At 33.3% G+C, this 19,212-nt stretch overlaps 1 protein-coding gene across 1 annotated transcript; it reads left to right on the top strand.

The window, feature by feature from the left end:
- The first annotated feature begins 10,672 nt into the window (after nucleotides 1-10,672).
- On the top strand, nucleotides 10,673-11,758 carry LOC100918057 (olfactory receptor 13A1-like). Its single transcript, XM_003754954.2, has one exon. It carries the CDS (start codon nucleotides 10,776-10,778, stop codon nucleotides 11,706-11,708), a length of 933 nt encoding a protein of 310 aa, XP_003755002.2. The 5' UTR covers nucleotides 10,673-10,775; the 3' UTR covers nucleotides 11,709-11,758.
- The last annotated feature ends 7,454 nt before the right edge of the window (nucleotides 11,759-19,212 follow it).

The raw sequence follows: 19,212 nt of genomic DNA, 5'->3' as shown, positions 1-19,212 counted from the left end.
AAGTAGGATTTATACCAGGAATGCAGGGCTGGTTCAATATTAGGAAAACTATTAGCATAATTGACTATATCAATAACCAAACTAACAAAAACCATATGCTCATCTCAATAGATGCAGAAAAAGCATTTGATGAAATCCAACATCCATTCCTAATAAAAACACTTGAGAGGATAGGAATCAATGAACTTTTCTTTAAAATAGTCAGTAACATCTATTTAAAACCATCATTAAGCATCATATGCAATGGGGAAAAACTGGAACCTTTCCCAGTAAGATCAGGAGTGAAACAAGGTTGCCCACTAGCACCATTATTATTCAATATTGTATTAGAAACACTAACCTTGGCAATAAGAGTTGAGAAAGAGATTAAAGGAATTAGAGTAGGCAATGAGGAAACCAAACTATCACTCTTTGCAGATGATATGATGGTATACTTATAGAACCCCAGAAATTCTACTAAAAAGCTATTAGAAATAATTCACAATTTTAGCAAAATTGCAGGATACAAAATAAATCCACATAAATCCTCAGCATTTTTATATGTCACCAACAAAATCCAACAGCAAGAGATACAAAGAGAAATTCCATTCAAAATAACCATCGATAGCATCAAATATTTGGGAATCTATTTACCAAAGGTGTTAGGATTCTTACAATGTGATAAGTCAGTTGTCTAATTTTAGCATTGTGCTTAGCAGCTCTCTAGTTTAGAGTTCATACCTTAAGAATTCACACATTAGTTCACAAATTAGCGTTTGAGATTCCCAAGTCAGGATTCAGTATGAGATTCACAAGTCAGGAACCCACAATCCCTCTCTCTTGGAGGAGGAGTCAACCTTTGAGTTCACACCTCGAAAAGTGCATACAAGCACTAGAGACTTTGGGAGATAGAGAAAGCAAGAGTCACTTGAGGAGATTGAGAGAGCCAGAATTCAGTTGAGAGATTCAGAGCCAGGATTCAGAGAGAGCTGGAGGCTGAAGCTGGCAGAGGCAAAGGACTAGCAACAAGAGTTCTTGGAACTAAGGAAAGCTAACTGGACTGTTTTGGAAGAGATGATAAAGAACTGGACTTTTAACAGTTGGCTGCATTTGAGGTGATTATTACTTTGAACTGAACCTAAGGTTGCCTCCAGAAACCCCCCAAGAAATCTGCTCCCAAAGAATGATCATATTTTAGAAAAGAAGAGAATACCACACAAAGGAAAGTCAGGAATTATGTGAGCAAAATTACAAAACCACACAAAGTCAGATTGAAATAATTGGAAAAAATATTAAGTGCTCTTGGATAGGTTGAGTGAATATAATAAAGATGACAAATTCCCTAATCTATTTATTTAGTGCTATACCAACCAGACTCCCAGGAAAATATTTTAATGATATAGAAAAAAATAACAACAAAATTCATATGAAGAACAAAATGTTAAGAATCTCAAGGGAATTAATGAAAAACAAATCAAACGAAGGTGGCCTAGCTGTACCTGATCTAAAACTATATTATAAAGCAGTAGTCACCAAAACCATTTGGTATTGGCTAAGAAATAGATTAGTTGTTCCGTGGAATAGGTTAGGTTCACAAGACAAAATAGTCAATAATTATAGAAATTTAGTTTTTGACAAACCCCAAAGTCCCAACTTTTGGGATAAGAATTCATTATTTAACACAAACTGCTGGGATAACTGGAAATTAGTATGGCAGAAATTAGGCATGGACCCACACTTATCACCATATACCAAGATAAGATCAAAATGGGTCCATGATTTAGGCATAAAGAATGAGATTATAAATAAATTAGAGGAACATAGGATAGTTTATCTCTCAGACTTGTGGAGGAGGAAGGAATTTGTGACCAAAAATGAACTAGAGATCATTATTGATCACAAAATATAAAATTTTGATTATATCAAATTAAAAAGCCTTTGTATAAACAAAACTAATGCAAACAAGATAGAAGGGAAGCAACAAAATGGGAAAACATTTTCATAGTTAAAAGTTCTGATAAAAGCCTCATTTCCAAAATATATAGAGAATTGATTCTAATTTAAAAGAAATCAACCCATTATCCAATTGATATATGGTCAAAGAATACGAACAATTTTCAGATGATGAAATTGAAACTATTTCCACTCATATTAAAGTGTTTCAAATCACTATTGATCAGAGAAATGCAAATTAAGACAACGCTGAGATACCACTACACACCTGTCAGAATGGCTAAGATGACAGGAAAAAATAATGATGAATGTTGGAGGGGATGTGGGAAAAATTGGACACTGATGCATTGTTGGTGGAATTGTGAACAAATCCAACCATTCTGGAAAGCAATCTGGAATTATGCCCCAAAAGTTAGCAAACTGTGCATCAAACTGTGTAGCAAAGTGCAGTAGTGCTACTACTGGGTTTATATTCCAAAGAGATACTAAAGAAGGGAAAGGGACCTGAATGTGCCAAAATGTTTGTGGCAGCCCTGTTTGTAGTGCCTGGAACCTGGAAAATGAATGGATGCCCATCAATTGGAGAATAGCTGGGTAAATTGTGGGTAATTGTGGGAGCAGCTACACCCAAAGAAAGAACACTGGGAAATGAATGTAAACTGTTTGCATTTTTGTTTTTCTTCCTGGGTTATTTTTACCTTCTGAATCCAATTCTTCCTGTGCAACAAGAGAACTATTGGGTTCTGCACACATATATTGTATCTAGGATATACTGTGACATATTTAACATGTATAGAGCTGTTTTCCATCTGGGGGAGGGGGTGGAGGGAGAGAGGGGAAAAGTCAGAACAGAAGTGAGTACAAGGGATAATGTTGTAAAAAAAATACTCAGGCATGGGTTCTGTCAATAAAAAGTTATAATTACTAAAAAAAAAAAAAAGGTTAAGTGAGTAGAACCAAAAAGAAAAATTGTACACAATAAAAGCAACATTGTATGATGAAGAAAAAAAGACATCTGGATAAATGAAAGATTGCAATAATTTGGATTTTTAATATTCTGGGGAATGTCAACTCATTAGTATAAGTGCTCCTTCCAGTGATTCAGATCACATCATGACCATACCTAATCTCACAGAGCACAGAATTTCTCTCCATGTCCTTCAAACTTGCCCATGTACAATGAAAATGTCGAGGAGAATTCAACACAACAATATTTATATGTGATATTTCAACAAATGATTGTTTGTATGCCTTGCTGTAAAGTCCAAGCTAGCTCTTTGGAGGGCATGATGGTCAGCCAGAGTCAGGATAAATCAAAGTCCTTGTTCTTTAGGGGGAGAAGTGAAAAGGCATAGGCAAGCTGCCAGGAGTTTTGCCAAAGATCTCTCCTCTATTCTGGAGTCCAGAATCTCTATCTTTCTCCTCCTCCTCCTGCTGCCAAGAGACCCTCCCCTCTCTGCCTCTGCCCTCCAATCCTTGCCTATTATTATCTTAACACCAAACATTCTATAAGCACCAATGGTGAGAAGAGCCATTTACCCAAACATATGCTAAAAGAGTCATTGTCTTATATAATTAGGTAATTAGCCTTAAGGGCTTGGTTGTCTCATTCAGGTATACCTTTTTGAAGTTTCAGCCCTCTACACTTTGCCCTCAAAGCCTAGTATATCACTTTCTTTGGTGGCTTATCATAGTTTCCCTCCACCTTTTGTATGCATGCCCTTTATCCAATCATGTTTTTCTACATTTTGATTTCCTCAGAAAATGTAGCATATATTTTAACTTTTAAATTCATAGCATCATAGAATGAATATTGATGCTAGGTTGTTTTTTTTTCCCCCAGGGAGATATTAGAGTCATTGAAAATGCTATATAATTGTCTAAACACAATCCAATCTACAATGTTCTGGTCATTCATTCTGTACCCTATTCATTGTCCATAAGCTTCTGGTTTATTATAGTCAGGGGAGGGTTCCAGAAGGAAGTAAAATTGTGAGCATGCCTTTGAATTTCAGTTTGTATATGGGGAACATCACAATTACCATCCAAATGACTCAATGTACAACAAATCATAATGACAAAGAGATGTGAATTATTGCAGTTTGTTTGGGGGACCATGAGTAAGTTGAGCTAACTGGAGTCTAGATTTTATATAGGAAAATAGAGTAAAAATATTCATTTTACTTAAGACCAACTTTGAAAGCACAAAATAAATGTTTGTAATTACAAGTTGTCTAGGAAATATTGGAATGCTTTTCAGGCAACTTCACCAAAAGCAACTATCAGCACACAGAGAGGTTGCAATTGTGCATCTCCCTCAAGGGTCATTTAGGAATATTTGGCATGTAAGACCTTCAGGAGAGCAAAGTTTATGGCACTGGGCCCAGCACAAATTCTGCTTCCTTTAATTACTCCTTTAGGGCCCATTTAGAGTGAGGAATATTGGACAGTTTTCCCAAATGTTTTCATTGAAGGTGGAGAAATCTGTCACAGATGAATCATAGATTCAGGGAGAAAAATGCTTAAATGCTTAAAAATGAGTTGACAACTTCCTTTATGTCCTATTTATAGACCAGACTCAAAGTAGAGATATCCTGACATTGATTTTCAGTTAGAGATATATCTACTTTGATAGTTAACTAAGAAAGATCCTCAAGAATTCAGAAAGATGGGGAAGAATTATTCAGAGGTATATATGAACTTACTTGTCTAGATTCATTCTTTTGGAAATATATGTGAGGGTTTTACCATCCCAGCACATTTAATTTAATTTCTGTCACTGTATAAATCAACTTTTGTGTATCAGAAAGCATTTTGTTCTACTGGTTTGACCAAATTGGTCCACACCATTTTAATGGATTTAGGAACCATATTGAAATGAAAACAAAATGCAATTAATATATCTAATTTAAATGCAAATAATATATCTAATCAGAAAAAGTCAAGAGAGTGGGTTTTTATTTCAGACTTCAATGGCAATGAATAATTGAAAAATTAAATTTTTTGGCCATTTTCTTCTTTCTTCTTGGACTGCCTTTGCTCCTGGGCTCAGTATAATCTATAAATGGAATGTGCAGTGAAAAGAAGAAACCTAACCTGGATATCAAGAACACCTCAGATTTAATGCTAAATCTCAGAACAATTAGCTTGTTACCTTACACAAGACATTATCTCTTCTTAAGTCTCATTTTTGTCATCTGTAAAGTCATTATACTGGTCTAAAGTTCCTTCAAGCTCTGAAGATCTATTGGTAAGTCACAAAATATTCTGCTCTTATTTCTGAAATAACTTATAATAATAATGCCAATAGGCTTACAGATTACAAAAAGATTTACAGATTAATGAGAAGGTGTCTATAGAAGAACACCAAATTCCTTAAAGGCAAAGGTAAGCATTTGTCATTGTCATAGAATCACAGAATTACCAAAGTTAGGGAAAAGATCACCAGAGATCCTCCAGTCCCATCACAGTTGAATTAGAAATATCCTCTGCACCATCTCTGAAAGATTCTAATCATCCACCTTCCATTTAAAGATCTCTAGTGATGAGGAGCTAACTCTCTCCAGAGTAGTATACACCATTGTTAGGAAGATCTAATTACTAATAGATTTTACTTTACATAAATAATGACACAAAGATTTTTTTGATGATGAATACATGAAATGAATTGTTAATACGATAAATTGTCATTAAAATTAATTCCTTTCAAAAATAAACTCTCTAGGGAAATTCTCTTTCAAAATAGATTTCTCATTTCATTGGGAATATAGCTTCTGCTGTAGGAATGAGGATATGAAAAAAAAAAAAAAGATGGATTTCATTGCATTTAATGCCCCATGCTTGAAACCCTCACTTTCTCATGCTGTCTCCTAGCTTCCCACAGCCTTAGAATTTCAGATGTTTTCTAACATTTCACCTTCAACAAAAAGCCTTTTCCAGTCCTGCTTAATCATAATGCCTTCACTCTAAAACTATCCTCCAGTTCTACTGTTTTTATATCTTATTCATACATAGTTATCTTGTGCTGCCTCCCATATTATGGGACCTTTGTGAGCTGAGGCTTTTTTGCTATTCTAACCTTCAGAATAGTGCCTAGCACATAGTAGCTGTTTAGTAAATCCTCGTGACTGACTATTCTGAAGAAATGTAGAAAACACCGTTTAATTTTGCCTTGTCATTCATCTCTCAAAGAATGTTTAAGCATTTTTCTATTTATTATGTATTTGTTTACTATTCCTACGTGTAATATAATTATACATTATAAAACTATAAAGCAAAAATGTGAAGTGTACCTTGCTTACCACTATATTAGTGAATTCTGGTTAATAGTTTGGGGGAATATATGTATTACTTTGCAGAGTCAAGAGGTTAATTTGAATGTATCTTAAGAAAAAAATTGAGCAAAAAAAATATCAATGTGTCCAAAAAAAATCTTTGGTATTCACCAAGGATATGGTACCATTTCTATGGTACATTTCAAAAAGGAAAAAAAATGTAATTGAAATATAAAATGTTCTTTTTCACTGGTAGCATAATAATCTAATGGTACCTGATAAGAATTGATACCAATTCCCTTCATATATCTAGGGGGAAAAAATACATGTTATTTTCTGAAGAAAAAATGGCTGGCCAAGGGACAGTAAAGTTTCTGTGGTTCTTCCAAGAGAAAGAATCTTATAATCTATTCTTTGATCTCTTGTTTATCAGGATAATCCAAGGCTATTTGAACCTATCCAAGTTATCACAGTGAATTAGTAATTCTCCTTCAAACTAATTGTCCCCTGGATAGGCACCTCCCAAACAATTTGTTCATTAATAGTTTCCTTTGTTCCATACTACTAGGTCTCTTCTGATAAGATTCCTTGTGTTTACACCATAGATATAAGATATGAAAGTCACATTTGTGGCTGAACTTAAAGAAAGATGTCTTTTGAAAGATTGTTCATAAAAAATGTTTTATTGTAGTTACATTATATTTAGTATATGCACACTATATTTTCACATTTTAGATGTGTATCTAAATATATTACATATATGTATGAAACATGTGATTATATGTATTATATATGAGAGAGAGAGAAACAGGTGAAAAGGTGGAAAAGGGGGATAGAGATAGGGAGGAAGACAGTGACAGAAAAAAACACAGAGAGACAAATAGAAAGATACAGAGACAGAAAAAAAGAGACAAAGCAGTAAGAGACTGAGGGATACAGAGGGGAGAGGGAGGAATAGAGGGAAGGAAGAAGGGAGCGAAGAAGAATAAGGGGGAGAGAGGAAGGGAGGGGGGAAAAGTGTGAGAAAGGGAAGGAGAAAAAGAGGAAGAGGGAGGGAAGGGAAGGGAAGGAAGGAGAGAGAGAGGGAGAGGAATGGAGAGAGGAGGGTCGGAATATGGGAGGGTATTTTGTATAATACCTGATTTATTCTTTGAATGCTTGTGCATCCAATTTTCAATATATACATATATACATATATATATATATATATATATATATATATATATATATAAATTCTGTGGTGCAGTGAAAAGAATACTGACTTTGGAGTCAAATGGGTCCATATTCTGTCTCTAACATTTAATACCAGTATGATATTAAGCAAGTCAGTAGTTGTATGGAAATTGTTATTAATCATAGTTATAAAGGATACTTGTAAAGGACTGAGTTTGAGGACTTATTTTTGATTCAGAAGCTTTATGATCTCCTTAGTAGTGATGTTCACAGCTTCTCTGATAATGGGCAATTTTCCCATAAATGATTTAGTTCTTCAAATTTTTAAATATTAATTCTTTTCATTGGTTGTTTTTAGAACCTTTTGTTTAGAAATTTATTTCTTCAGATCTTAAAATCTGAGAACTGGGAGGAACCTCATAGACTACCTCAGAATACCCAGCACAGTGTTCTACACATAATAGGTGTTTAATAAATGCTTGTTGGTTGATTAATACCTGAGTTTTTGTTGTTGTTGTTCAATTGTTTCAATCATGTTTAACTTTTCATGACTTGTCTTGTAAAATATACTGGAGTGGTTTGCCATTTCCTTCTACTGCTTATTTTACAGATAAGAAACTGAGGCAAACAAGGTTAAATGACATATTTAACTCACAGCTAGATGATGTCAGATTTGAACTCAATAAGATGAGTCTTCCTGACATCAGGCAGAAAGAACACTATATCCAGTGAATCACCTACCCAGTCTGTTAGTTGACTAGAATCTGATTTTAAAATCCCATGTGTAACATCTTACACATAGGTGTGTAACCATAGGTCACAGAACTTTAGGGAAAGACTTCTGGTATGAGAGTAAAGCTGAAAAATATTATGAAATAAGTCTGGAAAGGTGGTGGGAGCCCAGTTCTTGAACATCATAAAAAAGACACTAAAGGAAGATATTTATTTTCTCCTCAAGGCAGAAGGGAGACACTGAAGGTTTTCAGGTAGGACAATAACATTGTGAAAGTTCTATAGAAATAATGTGCATATATAATTATAATATATTATTAATTAAAGACTGCCTTGAGAGTAAACACTGATTAGAAAGTCCTTTGCCAAAAAAAAAACAAAAAAAACAAAAACAAAAACAAACAAACAAAAAGCCATCTCAAATGCCTTAGAATCAATGTTTATTCATAACTGGTTCAAGTACTTTAACTAAATAAAATAATTCAACAAAGCAATTGATACTTAGAAGAAAACTCATCAAACCAACCAGTTGTTTAAACTGATAAATGTGTACATAATCACTGCCTCAGACTTGAAATTTCTTGAGAATAAGGATTACTTCATTTTTTTATATGTATCATCAGCACTTAGGAAAGTACTTGGCATACACCAGGTGCTCAATAAATGTTTGATTAATTGATTAAAGTAATTTAGTAGCTTTGATTTCCCCTTTCTATGTTTTTTTTTTTTTTGAACATTTGATTTGTACAGAAATTAAATGTGGGCCCCACTCTCAATTTCAATCTTTTCTAGGTGTTCGGCCATAGGCAAATCCATCTCTTTTTGGCCTGAAGTTTTCTTATATAGAAAACAGGAATAAGAACAATATATGTGGTACTGACATGGCACTTAGGTGGTGATATTTGAATAAGATCATTTATGCAAAGTTATTTATGCACTTTAAAAATCTATATTAATGTCAACCTAGTACTAAGAATGAATTTTACTTCAATTATATGCTGATATGTTTTGCCTTGAATATTTAAAAAGTAAAAGAAATGAGAGGGACATCACTGATGAACTCAAATAGACAAAATACCGGGTAAGAAAGCCAAGTGGAAAAATCACAAATTTGACTTAAAATTTTTGTCTTATATAAATGATTTTTTTCTTCTTTAAGATATGACCATGCCAGAGAAATGGGTACTAAATAAATTCTATCAAGATGAATGCTTTATTTTATAATCTAGAAACAAGGAACAAAATGCTGTCTATATATACATCAATGGTGTCAAACTCAAGTACAAAATGGAGCCATGAAATCTTTTATATGGATCTCTATGGCCACTTTTAACTTAAAACTACATTTTCCTTCAGTTTTTATAAGTAAATATAAGATTTTTTTCATTGTAAATAATTTTCTTAATGACTTTATTAGGTTGTAAACATCATAGAGATAATGACTATATCTTATTTTGCCTTTGTTTCTCCCATGTTTCACATGGTATTTTGCATAAAGGGGATGCAAATTAAATATTGAATTGTATCAGGAAATTGAGGAGAATAACCAGTATAAAATTAAAAACTATTCCTAAAAAATTAAATGGAAGGAGTTGATAATTGTCCAAAAAGTTGTAACTGCTCTTCTGAGTTAGAGAATTATATTTCTGCCAAAGAAAAGACAACTTGAGTGAGGGTTAAGATTGAAGAATGCTACCAAAAATATCATTGGACAGACTTTCCTTCAATCTTTTTTAATGACAAAGTAGCTATGAACAAAAGAGAAAATTGTGTTGATAAATATCTTAAGAATTAAGAGTGACAAAGAGGCTCAAACATCTTAGAAGTTTTAGAGATTTCAATATAATAATAATCCTCATTTATAGAATATTTTAAGATTTGCAAATCTTTTCATATATTGTTTCATTTAACCCTCATAATAACCTTATAAAATAGGTCTTATTATTATTTGCATTTAACAGATGTGAAACTTAGGGTCAATGAAGTTAAGTAACTAATTCTAATTCAGAAAGATAAGAATTGTTTAAAGTGGAATTTGATAGTAGGTCTTCCTGTACCCAAACTTCCATGCAGTCTTTCAAGGGATAGCAATAACACTAAGAATGTATGCAAATCATGGTAAAATTAAGCATACATTATGAAGTTAGAAGTGTTGTATGGAATGATAAGTACAAGTACACTTCCTGAGAATATGCCAATTTTACCATGTTCCTAAAAAATGACACATTTAAGAAAATAAACTTCATTAGTCCTAAATCAGCATCTTTAATTTATTTATCAAATTCAAGCATCAATTATTTGTCATTCAGATAACACACTGGATAGAATGCCAGACCTGGATTCACCAATATCCAGGTTCAGATACTTACCAGCTGTGTTATCCTGGGCAAGTAACTTAACTTCTGTTTGTCTTAATTTTCTCATATGTAAATAGGGAGAGTAATAGCTCCTACTTCCCAAGGTTGTTGTGAAGATCAAATTGTAAAGATGATAATTGTAAAATGTTTAACACAGTGTCTGACATATAATAAGTATTATATAAATGTCAGTTCTTTGCCATCATCATAATCATCATCATGTTTAATAGTATTATTATTATATAGCTCATGAAGCTATCCAGAGTTCAAGGATATCCTGCCTCATCCAGAAAATTCTCCCACACAGATGGCTATGATTAATGAGACACAGACAATTCAGTTCATCCTTCAGGGATTCTCTGAACACCCTGAACTCCGGATCCCCTTATTCATTTGTTTCCTCTCCTTATATATGGTGGCCCTCACTGGCAATGTCCTGATCATCACAGCCATCATATTCAACTCACACCTCCATAACCCCATGTACTTTTTCCTATTTAACTTGGCTACAATGGATGTCATCTGTACCTCCTCTATTCTTCCCAAAGTGCTTCAAGGGTTGTTCTTAAAGGAAAACACCATCTCCTTTGGGGGCTGCATGGCCCAGCTCTACTTTCTCACTTGGTCTGCATCGTCTGAATTACTTCTATTCACTGTCATGGCTTATGACCGCTATGTGGCCATCTGTCATCCCCTACATTATGGCAGCATGATGAGCAAGACACTCTGTAGTATGTTGGCATCTGGAGTGTGGGGCCTCTGTGCCTTCAATACTGCCATCCACACAGGTCTGATGATTCGGTTGTCTTTCTGTGGACCCAATATTGTTACTCATTTCTTTTGTGAAGTTCCCCCTCTCTTGCTGCTCTCTTGTAGTCCTACATATGTGAACAGGATCATGATAGTGCTGGCAGATGCCTTCTATGGAATATTGAACTTTGTGCTAACATTGATTTCCTACAGTTTGATCATCTCTAGCATTCTGAAAATAAGGACAACAGAAGGAAAGAAGAGAGCATTTTCCACCTGTTCTTCCCATCTTATAGTGGTATCCATGTATTATACTGCTGTGTTCTATGCCTACATAAGCCCAGTCTCAAGCTATAACCCAGAAAAGAGTAAACTGGCTGGTGTGCTATATACCATGTTGAGCCCCACCTTGAATCCTCTGATCTACACTCTGAGAAACAAGGAGGTCAAACAGGCCCTCAGAAAAATACTCCCTTTTTCCAAAAATTAAATGATGCTGTTGGAAATGACAAAAGAGATGATTTCAGAGAAACTTTGGAACATTTGTATCAACTAATACAGAGTGAAAAGAAGCAGAACCAAGTAAATGCTTTATACAATAACAACATTTTATGGACAAAAAACTTTAATGTATTTAAAAATTCTAATCTATGCCATGAGAAACCATGACTCCAAAAGATTAATAAAGAAGCATACTATCTACCTCCTGACAAAAAGATAATGGATTCAAGATACAGAATGAGGCATACATTTTTGAACAAGGACAATAATTTAATTTATTTTATTTGGCTATTAATATTTACTAGAAAAAAATTGCTTTTTTCTCTTAGATGGGTAAGTGAAAAAAGAATGAATAAATTCTTTTTGATTGAAAAATTAGTTGAAAGAATAAAAAAAATCAAATTATTGATAAACTTCTTTTACTTTGATAAATGTGAACTCCTTAAGAGCAGATTATCTTCTTTCTTGTCTTTGTGGACCTAGTCCCCAGCATAGAGTCTCATTTTCATTAAGTGCTTAATAAGTGCTTGTGAAATTGAATTTAATTGAAATGAGAAAAGGGGACTAAAATGAAAATTGATATTCTCCTGCAATGAATAACATAGATAAGACCATCTCCGATTTCCTAACAAAAAATGCATAAATCTAAATGAAATTCTGGGATAAAATATATGAGAAGTGCAAACAAAAATTTATACAGAATTGGGATCAGGAAAGAGAACATTCATTTTTAGGGGATTGGGAGATATTATTCTCCAGAGATAACAAAAATTTCCTTGAAATAAAGGAATAAGTACTTCAGAGAGAAACCAAAGTAAGAATAAAGAATCTGGTCAGACCAAAGGGAAACCAGAAACCATGTTAAAACATATTGGGAAAATATGATAGAGATAAGGAATGAAAGGACCATTGAATCTTTGGAGACTTTCTCCAAAGAAAAATCTAGAACCTTTGGAAAATCAGTCAAATATTGTTTACTACTGTGTTTATTTATAAATACTAATAATGCTGGTATGTAAATTATTATTATTATAAGTATTGAGGAGTTACTTGTATTCTAAGGAATTATGAGGTGTTCTTTTAATTAAGGACTATGATGGAAATTAAATCTTATGTGAATCAGACTTCATTTAATTGACTTCCATCCTTTCTCCAAATTCCAATTACTCAGAAATCATAGGCACAGAGATGCATTGGTTATTCCATCAAATAAAGAATCAGAGCCTACCTGGAGAATAAACTGTGTGAGCACAATAATCCATTCAGCATCTTTTCTCCATGTTGTCATTTAATGTCCAGAAGCCAAGAAAAATGCATTCTGTTTCTATCACGGAGTCAGTATCCAAATGATTAAGATTCTAAATTATTCCTTAACTCAGGGAAGTAGTAACTAGATTTATTAGCAATTTAGGTCTAGAGATAGAACATCCTATGTATCTCCTGTTATATTGGTTCCCCAAGTCTAATCATCATCTATTTCTGCCTATAGTACAAATGAAATGATAAAACCTCCTTCTCCCAAAAATCTCAACCCTAGTCTTTTCAAACTTATTCCTACACAGTTAAACTACAAACACCAACTCTACCATAGCCTTACTTATTCAATTATGCATATACTGAACTATTATCCTCAGCTTTCTATATATCCTCAAACTTTCCCACCAAAAATCCTTCCACATTTCACCTTGACAGAAATGTAGCTGTACTACTAAGAACACAGCATCTTTTTCAATCCATTACACAAGTAGTCACTCCCCATTTTTCTAAACTGACAAGGTTAAGAATAACATAGATCTATTTAGTTCTAGAAGGAATACTGGAGGTCATATATTACCTCTACTAACTTTAAAATCATTGACTAAATAACATTTTTCCCCACTGCAGAGGAATATACTTAATTTTTGTTCCCTGATTTCTCTTTAAATTATGCGAAACCATGATTTCCAATGACCTTTCTTCCATTAAGGTTTATTCAAATATGGTTTACCACCCTGCCTTCTTGATTCTTGTCTTACCTATCCACTCTACATTCACTCTTTTAACTTTTTTATTGAATTCTGTCTGTGATTCATATTTTCTCTATATATTTACCAAAACAATCTTCAGGCATATTAAGTTTCTCTGTATATTATCTTGACAATTCTCTATCTTTTCTCAAGATAGATAGATCACTCAACCACAACACCCCTCTCACCAGGATCCCCACCACGGTCCAGAAAATGAAATGGTCTTGTGAATACCTTTTTGCCTTTTGACTTCTTAAATACCACAAAATACTTTTGAACAATTCTATCTGAGGTATTTTTCCCCCTTGGATTATATCAAGACTAAATTTTATCTCTTTATAATTTCCAATCATTGCTCCTTTCTATGTCCTCTGAGGTAAAATAGATGAACTCTCTGATTTTCTTCTTAGGCAGATCAAATCACATAATCAACTGAACTGAATCCCAAATCAACTGGTTTCTTGAATTGAATATAGAGGAAGTATTCCACAGAAAAACTGCCTGATCAAACTTAAGCAAAAAACATGAGTTATATGCTATAAAAAAATTTCATTCTGTTTTTAATAGTGTGTTAATGATATCCCTACATGTAGAAAATGTTTAAAGAAACTGAATGAATTATAGAGAAAAAGAACTGAGTCTTTCTCTTCTAGGACACTAGATTTAATCCTAATCTTGTGATGGGAATTCTTTAAAAGAAATGTTGACTGCTATACTAAATAACTAAATGGTTGCATTTTTTCATGACTGAATAGAATTATCAATATCAAGATAATTAGAGATAATATTTCTCACATATAACACATCATCAGTCACTATAAATAGTTTTGATTTATTGATTATTAGACAATAAATTTTGTAACTCATAACTTGGCATTTAAATATTAAGATATAAATGCCCTAGCCATAATGCATTCCATACATATGTGCCACTACACATGTAGGCACAAATTATACATTACCTATGTGAGTGACTCTTTCTTTCACATTTCCTATGTGCATCCATGTTTCCCAATGATGGTATATGTAACTGTGAAAGAATATGCCCACATTTATATTTGAAATGTTTTATTTAGTCCTACTTTTATTAATATTTCAATAATTTCCTTTCAATAAATACCTTTTCATTGGTTTAAGGATATCTTCTGGATACCTACTATAGACAAGCACATTTATGGCTCATACATTATTACCATGAGTGGATACATATCTACAAAGTACCTCAAATCAAAAGGTAGTATTTTATGGTGAACTCATATGCATCATTGAGAAGGATAGGTTGGGTGCATCCAAGTGGAAGAGGGCTAATCATATTTGCATTCTCCATTTCATAAGAGGATTACAAAGAGTAATAAAGTATGAAAAGGAGAGAATCATAGACAAGATGATGGAGTAAAGACAATGGTTCACATGAGCTCTCCAAAATTCCATTCAAAAAATTTTAAATAATGCCTCAGAATGAATTCTGGGGCAGCAGAATTCATGAAAGTATGGAGATGGAAAAAAAAAACTGTGCAGTCCAAGACAATTTAGAAGGTCAACAGGAAAAATCTGTCACAGCAAGCTGAGAATGAAGCACGGTCCCATGCTCCACAGAGCAGACTGTAACTCAGTAGACTAGCAGCAGGGTTAGGGTCACCTACTTCATTGGCAGTAACTTTTAGAGTTCACAAACTATAAGAGGTTCATATAACTAGTCAGAAGGAGCTTTTAGAGGACTGTTTATATAGTGAGGAACTATAATGCATAACCCTTACATAGTTTTAGGTCACAGTCCCAGAGTAAGGAGAAGCACTATTAAAAATTGGGCCTTTAGTTTAAGTTCCAGGGCAGAAAAATGTTTGTGATCACTCACAGACTAGAACACACACCAGGAAATCGATGAGCACAATTCTCTTTATATAATATCACCTTGGAAGAACTGAAAACTTACTTGTAGAACCAACTCAGAAAGCAGTTGGAAAAAAATAAAAAGAAAATCTGAAACTTGAAACAGTGCACTTCCATCTCAGCAGCAGAACCCAGTGTAAACATAAAGTTAACTATCAAGAAATTGGCTAGAACAAAAAAAAAAAAAAAAAAAAAGAATATGAACACAGAAAGTTACTGTGGTGAGACAGAAGATCAAAACACAAACTTAGAAGAAGACAGTGATGGCAAAATAGTCACATGTAAAACCTCCAAGAAAAATGAAATTGGTCTCTGCTCCCCAAAAAAGAATCGTGGATCAGCTAAAAAAATATAGTAAAAATTAAATAAGAGATGTAGAGATAAAATTGGCAATGCTAGAGATGCAAGAAAAGTAGTCCAACCATTCTCCAAAGCAATTTGTAACTAGCCCCAAAGAGCTATAAAACTACAGTTTCTCTTTAACTCTGTATCTCAGAGATAAAAAAAAAAACTAAAATACAAAATATTTATAGCAGTTCTTTTGATAATAGAAAAGAATCCTAAAATTGAAAGGATGGTAATCAATTGAATAATGGTTAAATAAACCGTGATGTGTGATTGTGACAGAATGCTATTGTGCTATAAGAAGTTATTAGTAAGATACTTTCAGGAAAACCTGGAAAGACATACATGAACTGATGGAAAGTGAAATTAGCAGAATCAAGAGAACATTTTACACAGTAACAACAATGCTGTGTGATGATCAGTACAATAATATAAGACAATTTCAAAGGATTAATGATAAAAATTTCCATCCACCTCCAGTGAAGGAACAATGAAGACTGAATGCATATTGAAGCATACTTTATACAAGTTTCTTTATTTTTATTATGATTACTATAGAAACACAACATGATTAATATGAAAACCTGCTTTGTAAAACTCCATGTATAACCTGTATCAAAGTACTGGACTTCTTAAGATAGAGAAGGGAGAAATGGAAAAGGATAATTTGGAATTTGAGAAAAATGAATATTAAAAAGTTATTATATGTAATTGAGGAAAATGGAACATTTAAAATATGAAAAAGTATTTTGAAAACCCAAAACTAAATAATTAGCAACCATGCTTCTTAGTCATTAATTAATACAATTTAACTTACTCTCCATCAAGAATAGGCATTGAAAACATTGATTTACAGTCAAACAAATGCTATGTTGAAAACCTTATTTCTGGATTGTGAACTCCATCCAAGTTATACAATGCATTTGCTTCTTTAAATATTCCCCCAAAACATATATACTTTATTCTGTTGAAATCTTAGCATGGATCTTTTAGGACATGGAGTAGAAATTAAAATATAAACAACAAAATTATAAATGTTGCTTTGGTATACTCCCAGAAATGACCAATTAGGTATTTTAAAGTAATCCCCCATTGACCATACTTTGTTCTAACTTATCCTAATTATATCAGAGTGTAGCAAGGGTTTCCCATGGGAATTTTATGCTACATCACAATAAATAATCAAATGAGTAATTATCAAAGAAATTGGTCTTCAAAGTAGAAAACTCTTCATCTCTAAAATCAATGGGGTAAGGCCCTAATTGTAGATATATGGGAAACGAGATTAAAGATTGTAATATGATAGTTTGGTGTTTGAAAAATATTGTAATAATCTAGTTGAGGAAACAAGAGTCTCATTATAGTAAATAAATAATTCATAATGTCTCCTCATTTCAAGTCTATACAAGGGATTCATAGGGCATTGCCCTAAGTAGGTAGGGCAGAAAGAACAGTCAGGATTTGAAGGAGAAAAGCCAGTCAATTCTGCCCAGTCTCCAAAAACATCTTGACATTTGTTATAGCTAGACCGAGAATTCAAAAGTTAAAATTGTCATGGAGTTAAAATCCTGAGATCTATACTTTCTTAATGAAAAGCTCTAGATTTGTTGGGAAGAAAAATAAATGAAAAAAAGAAAAGGAAACTAAGCAAAGAATCAAACCTATATTAAGTTCTGGCTGTCTGGAAAATGATTGGTATTTTTTTTATCTTTATCTTAAGCCAAAATCTCAACTTCAAGACGTTTCTCCTCTTACATATATCTCGGCCACGAAAAAGCACTTGACTTGGAAAAGTTCAAAGGTGAGAAGGACAAAAGTAACATTTCTGAAAATAGCCTCTGTGACAATATCTTCTTTTGATCTGCCTTGCTCATGTAATGGATCCCTAGTCCATTCATCATTCTCAATCCAGTCTACCTTGAAGTAGAATAATAGAATTGATAGAAGGGAACTTGTGAGATAGAGATTTGTGAGCTAAGTTCATTTTATTTAGTCATTTCAATTGTATCTGACTCTTTCTGACCCTGTTTTGGGTTTTCTTGGCAGAGATACCATAATGGTTTGCTATTCCCTTCTCTAACTCATTTTACAGATGAGGAAATTAGGGTAAATAGGGTTAAGTGACTTGCCCAGTGTCACATAGCTAGCAAGTTTCTGAGGTCAGATTTGAACTCTACAAGATGAGTCCTCCTGACTTCAAGTCCAGGATTCTATCCACTGTACCACCTAGCTACTTCAAGGACTTCATAGGAAAGAAATAATAGGAGTAATAAATGATGATAGATTAGACAGATTTTTCAGAGAATGGAAACTATACCAATTTACTACAAAAGACTTTGTTTTTATACAATGGACAATTAAATTAATATTTAATGTAAGATGACTAAAGATAGAAAAAAAGATGGGTTGATCAAAACAAAACAAAAAAAGGTAAAGGTTATCTTCGCTTGGGAAGAAGAGAAAAATAAGAAGAAAAGTTAAACACTATTAGGCAAGCTAAGTCAGAAGAGAAATACTACAAGGCATCTGAACCAGTCATTATCAATTGCAATATCAGATTTCTTTAAAAATTTTTGTAATCATTTATTTGGTAAATCAGTCAACTAGCATTTAATAAGTACTATGTGCTATGCTGTGTGCTAAAACCTGGGGGGTAAAAGAAAAGACAAAAACACTTTCTGGAGGGGCTCATCCTAATGGGGGAGATAACATGCAAAATCCAATTGATATATAACATATAAATGGAAAGCTATATCAGAGGGAAGACATTAGCATATATTTTCACTTGTACTTTTAAAATTACACTTGCATTTGGTGCAATACCTAGAACCAGAATTTGAGCAAAAAGAGTGGATATTGATTATCCAAAGAAATGAGCAGAGTGGGGTAGTGGAAACACTAGACTGGGATCCAAAATAGCTCGGCAACTAACAAGCTGTGTTCTTTTGAACAAGTCATTTAACTGCTGAATTTCCTATTATGTAACCTGGAAAGCTTTTATTAGTTAAGTTCCCTTCAATCTCTATTATTTCAATGGTTCTCTTCTGTACATAATAATAATACTTATCCAGTTCTTCATCTTCTCCAGAAAGGTAAAACCAGAGGTTTTCCTATAATGCATTGATTAATGTAATAATGTAATAACTGCAAAGACTAATGATATATCAAAGAAAAATCCTTTGTGGACTTGAGAAGTTCCAACTCCAGAACATTGTGATATTTTCATTTTGCTTTTGTGATCTTACATCCTCT

This window comes from Sarcophilus harrisii, chromosome 2 (assembly GCF_902635505.1).
Source record: "Sarcophilus harrisii chromosome 2, mSarHar1.11, whole genome shotgun sequence".
Classification (NCBI taxonomy): domain Eukaryota; kingdom Metazoa; phylum Chordata; class Mammalia; order Dasyuromorphia; family Dasyuridae; genus Sarcophilus; species Sarcophilus harrisii.
This window is presented reverse-complemented; position numbering and strand designations above follow the sequence as displayed.